At 45.0% G+C, this 9,934-nt stretch overlaps 1 protein-coding gene across 2 annotated transcripts in view; it reads right to left on the reverse strand.

Moving 5' to 3' along the window:
- stim2b (stromal interaction molecule 2b) overlaps positions 1-7,848 on the reverse strand; it is a 41,617-nt gene extending 33,769 nt beyond the window's left edge. The window contains exon 1 of one of the 2 annotated variants that reach the window (XM_047594166.1): positions 6,843-7,848. In XM_047594166.1, coding sequence (XP_047450122.1) covers positions 6,843-6,978 — 136 coding nt within the window. In that variant the 5' untranslated portion in view covers positions 6,979-7,848. The remainder of the gene's footprint in view (positions 1-6,842) is intronic. The other variant, XM_047594176.1, reaches the window with a different exon arrangement.
- Positions 7,849-9,934: the final 2,086 nt, after the last annotated feature.

The following is a 9,934-nucleotide window of genomic DNA, read 5'->3' on the forward strand; positions in this document are numbered from 1 at the left end:
TTGACAGCGATCCAGCATTTAAAGGAAAACATTGTAGGTTTCGTAGTGAGGTCTTTTGATAAACTCCCCGAAACAACAGGGATTAGTAACTTAACCGTGCCTGTGCACCAGCGAATCAGGTCATTGATTGTTTAAGCACTTAGCTAGCGACTTCAAATCCGAGTCTCCGGTGTCGGCCATGTCTGGAGGGTGTGGGCACAGGCGTTCAATAAAGCCCCTTTGTCTGGCTGCGGGGCCCGGCTTAAAAGTCGGACGGCTCCGGCCACCGTCGGACTCCGGTACCGACGAGGAGCGCTCTGAGCCCTTCAGTGTCAGCGCCGGGGTTAGCCGCTTCCCCGCTACCACAATGGGGAGCGTGGTGATAAAAATGCGCACAGGAAGCCTTTTGACCAGGCTTTATAAATACACTCGAGGGGTCTGCCATGTTTGGTGACAGGCCTCATTAAAGTGGATCACGGCTCTAAAGCCACAGATTGAGATGGGCAGCAGCTGTCCTCATTTGGGGGAGGGGGTGGGGGGGCGAACGGGGAAGGGGCCGACGTTTGAGCGCCGTCACACGCAGATAGGAATCTAAAGCGGTGGAAACACGGGGATTCACAGACGGCTGCAGACCGATGAAAACATCCTCACAAGTGCTATGTTCACTATAGTCCTTTTAATAGCTGATTTGAGGAATCTCTATAAGTAAGTTAAACAGAGAAGCGACAACTTTAGCACCAAAACATGAATTTAAACATGAACCGACTCCTATGTGGAGTTGTGTTTCTAGTTGGTGGTAATTAAACTAATACTATTCTTTTTGCTCTGTTTAGGTCTCCACCGACTCCCGAGGGAACTATATATTAAAACATTTTCGATGTAGCTATAAACCTGTAATGCATAATTTTGCTTTTAAACTCTTGACTATTTCCACACACAGCAAAAACATCTCATCGTTTATTTTTTGTTGTGTATCTGGACACCTTATGAGAGCAAATCCCCCAAATTTTTTGCTGTTTTGGTCTCCACCAGTTTCTCAAGAAACCTACGTGCTACCTCTTTAGCATGTATAGTAAATGTTCCACTACAACTAGCTAACTGGCTAGCCTCCTGACTGTAAACAACAAGACAATAAGATGAAAGACACTAGGTTGCACAATTAAGCTAAGATCAACCAGGAGTCAAGTTGTTTTTTGTTTTTTTTTAACAAGTTTCACAAAGTGATTTAATTCAAACTTATGATCAAAATATGGTTTAGTGCAGGTGTTTTCAGTGACATTAATAGAAATGTTCAGGTTAACAGTGTGAGCCGTTGACCGGTTGCTGAGTCCGATTCAAGTTTCTTTTTTTTCTTTTTTTTCTCCTCTTTTGGCCCACGTGAAACTTTTAAGAACAGTGTGTTCTCGTCAGGAGAAAGGAACTGACTTTGCTTCCACAGAACCGGGACATTATGACTTGATTCACGTTCGCGCTGACACTCTATCACCATTAGCCTCCAGAGCAAAACCCCAAACTCTGTATGAGGCCCTGACGCCGGCGCGAGTGAGAAAGCCTGCTTTTCCTCAAGTGTTCGTGTGCGTTAGCTCAGACGGAGCAGAGGCCCGGCCGGAGCGTCGATAAATTACCGCGCAGGCCGCAACGCCGAAGCCAGCGCCGGGGAGATAGGCAAATGTTGAACCTCCCTTCCAAACAAATCCCTTCATTAATGTGGTCTCTGTGATAGACAGTGTCACCTCTATTTAGCCACACAAAGAAATATTCAGTGAACTTTCTTGCTAACTTGGACGGTCTTTCGATACGTTTCGAGTAATTTAAGCTTAATGAGCCAGCATCTACATGTGTACGTTACATAAATTTCCCGTTGAATGGGGCCCTGTATCTTAGGCAGCTATCACGCAGCAGACGCGTTACATCAGAACTGGATGTTCCTTGCAGACAGAGGGAAGGGCTTTGTTTGTTGAAACGCCAAACAACTCCATTAAAACAGGGGAAGACCACGTTCACATCGCCCTCCAGCAGACCCCCTCCGTAGAATCCCCGCTCTGCTGTTTTGCATCTTCTGCTGACAGACAAAACAAACGCTGGCCCCGTTTCCTTCGCGGAGGTGCGCGGTGGAGATTTATGCTCACTTTTGTTAAGACTTAATGTGGATTTGGTGCATTTCTGACGCACCGCCGTGGAAGAAACCAGGAGCTCCGCATACGCGCGAAGGCTCGCATCCGGGAAAACGTCTCGTTGCCGAGGACAAAACCGTGAAGGATGCGACGTGACTTCAGCTCTGTAAAATGCGTTTAACACCGGCGGAAAAGCAACACCGCGCCGCAGCCTCCGATTAAAAGCTGAAACAGGAACGTCAGCTCGGCTCCTGATTCATCTTTGTCTATTTTCATGAATAAAGGCAAACGCGCACAGACAAAAGTCGATTGGTTCAGTCACGTTCTATTTTAAGATCACATGCCTAATCACAGGCGCCAATGAAGACGTTGGCTGATGCTCAATATGCTGATAGCCAGCTGCCAGCTATTAACTACAAGATGATTATACACGATGATTATTAACCTACACCACGATGTACACTTATTTATTATTTCTACACTTAAAGAAGAAGAAGAAGAAGATCCACGTTTTGTAAGAAGACATGAACTGCAACCATTCTCCTCTTTTGTCTCTTAAATCCATTCCCAGCCCTGTGGACGCCTGCTCTGGCCTTTGAAGATCCCAGATCACGAGGGAACTGCCTGACCCGCCAAATGTTAAACCCCAACCCTGCAGTCACACCACCTAACTGCTCCCAGCTTGCTAAATGGCAGCTTTGAACCTTGAACCGCTTCAGTAGCAACAGCCCCGTCTGCAAAGTCAATTACCAGGGCGAGGAATTCCTCCATCCGGTCCTGCCGAACGCGTGCGCGGCGGTTAGAGGCGGAAGGACGATGTGTGCGCATGCAAATGCATGGGCAGCCAGAAATATTCATTATTAACCGCATCTCTACATGTGCAAACATCCTAAGCGTTAGCAGTCTTAGATAATATTAATAATTTCCTCCAAGGTACAGCACTGAACTTCTGTTTTGTTGTAATGCTATATTCAACTTAGCTAAATCACAAACAGTAACACAAGAACAGAAGAGGCTAACGGGCTTAGCAAGCCAAGTATAAATGTGTGCTCTTCTGCCTCAGATACACAACAGCTACCCCAAAGGTGCAACACAGCTCCATACCATGTATCCATGAACCACGTGCACTAAAGCTAGATTTACACTATGCTTCTGATGTCCTATGACACAGTCTGATGTGCCCTTCCCACGGTCTAGTCCGCTTGGATGTAGAGTCCTTGCGTAAAGTGGCCACAACAAATAGCAAAGGACACAGACGTGGCAAATAACCTTGCATACTCCACGAAGAGAAATTTTCCGTCACCGATACCCCAGCAGACCCTTCACATACCCAGGGACACTGAAAGTGCTTCAACTGTAAAAGGGCCAGCGTGCCATTTCTTTTGTTACGCGGTCTTCTGTGACCGCTTCAACGTGGCCAGTTTTAATAAAAGATCTGCGAAACATACCACACGCGAAAGCACGGACACAAACAGGCTCATGTTTTCCCCCGTCCGACGCCAAGGCCGACGCAGCTGACCTTTCCGCGGAGCCGGGGCGGGAAATGGGTAACGCCGCGTTCGTGTTTACTGGCATTGTATTAACTCGGCGCTATCGCTGCGTCCACTGCGCTCCATTGTTCGCGGGGAGAAGAGGGCTGACATCGTTTCCCCGGGCCCGTTTTTTTTCACTCTGCCGAGCTGCTGTTGTGGAAAAGGGCAAGTGCGCTTTTGCCTTATTAATCAATAGGCGGTTTATTTTCAGGAGCTGCTTAACACTTGTAAACACACTGTCACGAATGCTTAACAGCTGCCCGGGACAAGGTTTATTACCTTCCTCGGCAGCTTCAGCAGACATGTGCTGAATGTGTTGGATGAACATGAATATGCAGATGAGTTCATGGGCTTTTCGTTCGCAAGGCCTCGCGTGGGTCTTCACTCGCAGCAGAAAACTGACTGTCAGTGTGTCAATGTTGGAAGTACAGCACAGACCTCGTTCTGTACTTGCACAAACAGCCCCGAGTAGAGGATAGTCAGACAACGCTTGACATTAACATTATAAATTTACCTGCATTAAACTGAGAAACGTACAGAAGGGGACTGCTAATATTTACATTAGTGTATGAATCATTGTTGGAAATTTACAAGACAAAGCAGGTGAAGCTTGTGCAAATGTGCGGTTTGAGCTTGAAGGTTCCTCCATGACCTTAGATATGAAGAAACATGTTCGTATGGATCATATCACACCGCACACATAGGGAACCGTAACCTCTGTCATCTCAACCATCTCACTGACAGCTAGGGAAACTTCGCACCTTCACATGGAGGCCGTAAGATGTGGCTGAAGCGCCAGACGTTTGTTAATAAGTAGACTTGTTTGAACGCCATCTTTTCCGAAGCTTGATTAAAAAGAACAGTATCGTGCTGAGAGTTAGGCACAGGGACCGGTACAAAGCTCCACAAAGCTAGGGACGCACTGAACCCAATTCAAAGAACTACCGTCAACGAATGACGACTTTTTCATAACCTCAAGTTGCTCGTGTTTGAGCTAAGGCTGCACACGAACGCACTGCGAAGACTAAAGCTAACAACCCACGGGCACATATGTACTGTTCCTGCACAAGAGATGAGGAAACTGGAAGAGCTGCTATTAGCTGGGTGGCTAGGAAGCTAAGAGGACACACAAACAGTCGTACAGAGTGAATTTTGTTGAGTTACAGTTTGTTGTAGTGGAAATATTTGTGTCTTTTAACGTAGATATAGTTGTAAAATAAGAACGGCCTTCTGTGTTCTGTTTGAGCATATTTGTTGTATTGTTTGCTTCTGTTTTGAGGCTCATTTAAAGCCCGAAGGAGGTGAACAGAGGTGCAAGTCATTTACACTTGAGTGCTCATCTGTCTGGCTCGCTTTGTAAAAACGTGCTACTTAACAGTGTGCTTTTTTTGCCGGTTGGATAAATTTTTGTTCCAATTTCCTGCTTTACTTTCAGCAATGGTGGATATATTTCTGGGGAGGCATCAGGTAATGGCGTTAGGGTCTGCGTATGGTTCGGGCCGATGCTGCACCTACAGCGCCAAACTGACGCAGACGTATGAACTGCGCAACACTTCTCGCGCGCTGGTCCCTATTTCTACGACATGGTCAGCGGAGTCCGGGCGTAGAGTGATGTCTCTCTCACCAACTCTCTGATTCAACACGGCCATTAGAAAAGCAGCCAACAGTCGGCTTGGGGTTTCACTGCCTGCGCCTCGGCCCACAGACGATTAGCTCATAGCTTAGCATATACATTTGGATCTAGGGAGAACCACGCAGCTTGGCTCCGCGCAAAGGTTACATAATCCACCCACCAGCACCACTAGATCTAATTAAAACATATTATATCGTGCTTGTTTTAAATGCGCACCTCCAAGCGGAGAGTGAAAAAACACCAGTGTCCAGTTTTACTGGGGCTTTTGTGTTGGGCTACTTCATGATGGCTAGAACAATTGCTTCCTGGACTTTCCCGTCGGTTGCCTGGCAACTGATCTAGGTCAAAAAACAGTCTCTTGAAAAGAAGTGAAAAGGCATATCTCCCCAAAATGTCTGCGGCACGTCTTCCAAATGGTTTTGTTTGGAGCGGAGTTAACAGGGAGAGCAGACTTTTAATGAGCACTTGAAAAAAAGAAGAAAAAGGGCTCAGCGCGCGGGCATAAACAAATCTATGCATGGCTGTCAAAGTGCATTAGCGCGGATGCGACGCTGAAAATATTTATATGAAGCTCCGGTTACATATCCACTTGGTGCCTTGAGTATTGTTTGACCCTTAGTCTATCAGCCTGTGGTCGCACTCAATTACGCAGTCTGCGTTGGCGACGGAGACAGAGACGGTCTCTAGGTGGATGGGAGGGAGGGGGATTTCAAAGTAAAGGCAGGACACGGGGAACACACACACAAAGTTGAAAATGACACTAGCTACCACGTATGCTAGAATTCAAGCTTATTTAACTTGCGACATGTACACGTAAATTACAGCAGACGTAATTTATCAATATACAAGTAAAGTATTAGCTTAAACACAATAGATTTTGAACTGAGCCCCAGGCTACGTTCTGTCTACATACAGAACATACGGCATAAGCCTATTCACACACATTCACACACAGGCCTGTGTCTATATGTCAGCGCAAACACATTAGACAGTGTTTGCACAGCAGACTGAGCCTTTTTTGGTGTTTCAACCTGAATGTAGGAGGTTGTAAATTAGCAAAATGTAACAACAGTCAACTGGATTGATATATGATATATGACGGTAAGTACAACAGCCGATCGATACGGTGTGGTTAAAAACCGATCCGAACAGATGGAGATCCTGCTCTCCTCAGGTTGTGTCAATAGTGCAGTTTGAGAGGAGGCGGTGGGGGATCACCTGTAACCTTCCTGTAACGACGGGCGCCGCAATTAATGTGATGCTGCTTCCTCATATAAATGACGTTTGGATGGCACACTGGAAATACCTGGGTGAGGATGCAGCCCGCATTCCTGACGTGGCATGCATTCCTCCGTAATGTATAGAGAGGAAGAGGAAGAGGAGGTTAAAAAAAAAAAGGTGACATAAAGATGCATCCCTTTCCATTAAAGCTCCTGCGCAGGGCATTCCTCGGCTTTCCCAGAGAAAGGAGAGAGCGTGAGGGAGAGAGATGGGAGGGGGGGAGAGGGGGGTGATCGGGGGGGAAATACAGTACATGCGTAAATAAATTGGAGGACACTTGTATCCGACATGGATTGCGTTTACCTGTGACGGCTAGATTTTCAGCATCAGGCGAGTGCCTGCTGGGCAGATCGTCCGAGTAAGTGCACTCCGAGCCCAGTACCGCATAGATGACGAGTCCACGTAGCAATACATTCACCAGCTTGTGGATGTAACTCATGGTGAAGATGGTTGAGGGGAAAAAAGAAAAGCCTGGTATATAAATATATATATATGTATCCGAGTGGAGATTAAAAGCGCTGAGGCGATCCCGAGAAGAGACGGCACAGGAATAAGCCGAGCTATATATAAAAAATATATATATGTGTAATCTGTCTGTGTGGTGGCACAGGTAAAATGCACCAACTTTAGGAAAAGGAAAAAAAAAAAAAGAAAAAATCCCGCAGTGTTTGCAAAGCTACCGGCTAACGGGCAAAACGGGAGACGAGAACCTCACGGGAGCGTGGAAAATGCCTCTAAAATAACAGTTCATGGTGGGTCAGCGACGAGACAGACCACGACCCTCTTTAAAAAAAAAAAAAAAAAAAAAAAGGAAAGAAAGAAAGTCTAAAACCCTCTAAAGGCTCTGCTGAATGTTTCGGAGGGGAGACTGCTCTGTGACACCACGAGCGAGCACCCCATGTCTAAATTTATAAATTCAAATATATCAGCTAATAGGCGCACATGCAACCGAGCCGGAGTAATTCCTTGTTCAAAAATAAAAAATAAAAAATAAAAAAATGGAGGATATCCGTGAGCTATTGACACTGTCAGGAGTCGTATTAAATCCTTAGCATGGAAGGAAACAGTCTGTGTACTTCCACGTACAGTATACAAACACCGGGGACAGATTCAGCATATTGAACTCGCAGTCTCGTGGGTCCGCCTCTTCACGCGAAAGTAGCAAATCCCATCGCATTTAAATGAAACAAGGGGGGTGCCTTTTTTTTTTTTTTCGTCCCGGTCCTCTCGCGACGGCCGCCCTGGTTTCTGGAGCAAGTTTCTTTCAAGTCAGCCTTTCGTGGCCTGGCCTTTCGTATCCTCATGTCATATCAGCTGCTGGCCGGCTGATGCGGAGCAGCGGGGAGGAGAAGCCGAGCAGGAGCGGGCAGGGGCGGAAGTCAGTATGCAAAAATGGGTTGACATCAGGAGTAGGAGGAGGAGAGAGAAAGGAGGAAGGAAGGAAGGAGGAAGGACGGAGGGAAGGAAGGAAGGAAGGAGGACTGGACTTTCATTTAGCCCCGAGTGATAGAGGGCTGAGGCGCGAGGGAGGACGACACCCGAGGGATTTGTTTTTGTTTTTAGGGAAATTCAGCGGGTCCTGTTAAACTGCGGAGCGCCGCTTCCCCCCTCCCTCTCCCCTCCCTCTCCTCCTCCCACGCAGAAGCTCACGAGCCGGTAATGGGCGCTCCACGAGCCGTGTTTTTTTGTTTTTTTTTTTTTTTTTTTTTTTACTCCAGTGGCAGCCGGAGTAGAGACGCCCTCTAAAGAGATTTTGGGTTTTTTTTCCCGGCAGGTTGACGCGGAAGATGAGAGTGATACCCTGGTGATACCCTCCTCATTGTTCCTTCCTTCCTCGTCAGCCCCACTCGCACACATCCAAGTTTTCCTCCAGACTCTGCGCTCTGATTGGCTGGACTGTCCCAACATGGCAGAACTCGATTGGTTGCCTCGGACAGCACATTCTTTTAAACGCCTTTTGAAGATGCTCAACGCGGTTAAAAATATATATAATTGTATTAAAGAATATTACCGGTATTTTTAAACTTATTCTTCACTAAGAAATAATGTTTTGCCCTTCATTTGTCTGTATTAAAGGGTAATGCAGGAATTTTGTCTCAAATATGGCCTTCGACTCCTAATACCATATCAATAAAAAAAACTTTATTGATACTGTCAAGGAAATTAGATTCCAGGTTAAAGATTCACCATAGAAAAAAATACAGTTAGTATGAGCATAAAAAATAATAATGATAAGTACAATATAATATTAATAAAATAATAACTAAATTAGAAAAAATAAAACTTTATTGATCCTGACAGGGTGGGGGGGTTAAACTACGCACATCTGCTGCTTGAACATGGTGGCCGGCGCTACTCGCTTGCTCATTTACCACCTGCCCCAGCAGAGAGAAGCCACCATAACACACTGCTCCTTATCTTATATTTAGAATCTTGTTACTGAACAAGAAGCTAATATAGAGCCTTAATAATATAGTAATATTAATGAGTACACAGGAAATACATGTTAAATGGATGGTGGTGAATGACTGTGTACCATTAAGTTATTTTATTATCGGAGGTACCACGAAAAGTATTAAAAAATTAATACCGTATATCGTCTTTACTGTTGTGTCTATTGTATATGAAACTGTTTAAAGATGTTTTACAGTGTATATTTTGAAAAAGTAGAGATCTAATTCTGTAAACATGCTTTTTTGATCTGTTTGAAAAGTATAAAAGTTAAGGTGCACTCATATATCATGTCCTTGAGCAATAAATAAATTAAGTAAGTGAAACATGCTTTTTAGCTTCTCTGATATGTTTTTTTTTTTTTTTTTTTAAGGTGGCTTTCCCATTGTAGCTCCCCGGGGGAACACCAGGATCGTCACATGCAAAGAGACAAGAGTTTAGAGATTCATTTCAATATCAGACAATATGTTTCCTTGTGCGGCTATAGATAGCGTGGCGGGCTAGATATTTGTGTATTGGACGTGTTACCATAAATAGTGTGAGGAAACTGTTGAGCCAGGTTTAGAGGATCATATAGCGTAAAAGACAGGTAAATAAGCCGAGACACACTGTCCGAGGCTGTGTGTCAACGCTAGCATTGAAAAAAAAAAAACATTTCCTACATCCAACATGATTCCCGTTTCCAACTTCTGGGATTACTTTGTGAAAGATCAAGTCCAAGTCTCGGACTTTTTAATTTTCCTTACACATTTTTTCCAGTGACTTTTCAAAGTTGGTAACGTTAACCAGAACACGATGCGTATTTGAATGACTACTATCTGAACTACGATATAATGCTGTGGTTTTCATCTGAATCTTTCATGATCGTGCCACTTTCATAAGTTATATTTTAGGCTATGTCGTAAGACTCATTAATAAATGTTTCAATGCAGGACAGGCAATAT

This window comes from Mugil cephalus, chromosome 1 (assembly GCF_022458985.1).
Source record: "Mugil cephalus isolate CIBA_MC_2020 chromosome 1, CIBA_Mcephalus_1.1, whole genome shotgun sequence".
Lineage (NCBI taxonomy): Eukaryota > Metazoa > Chordata > Actinopteri > Mugiliformes > Mugilidae > Mugil > Mugil cephalus.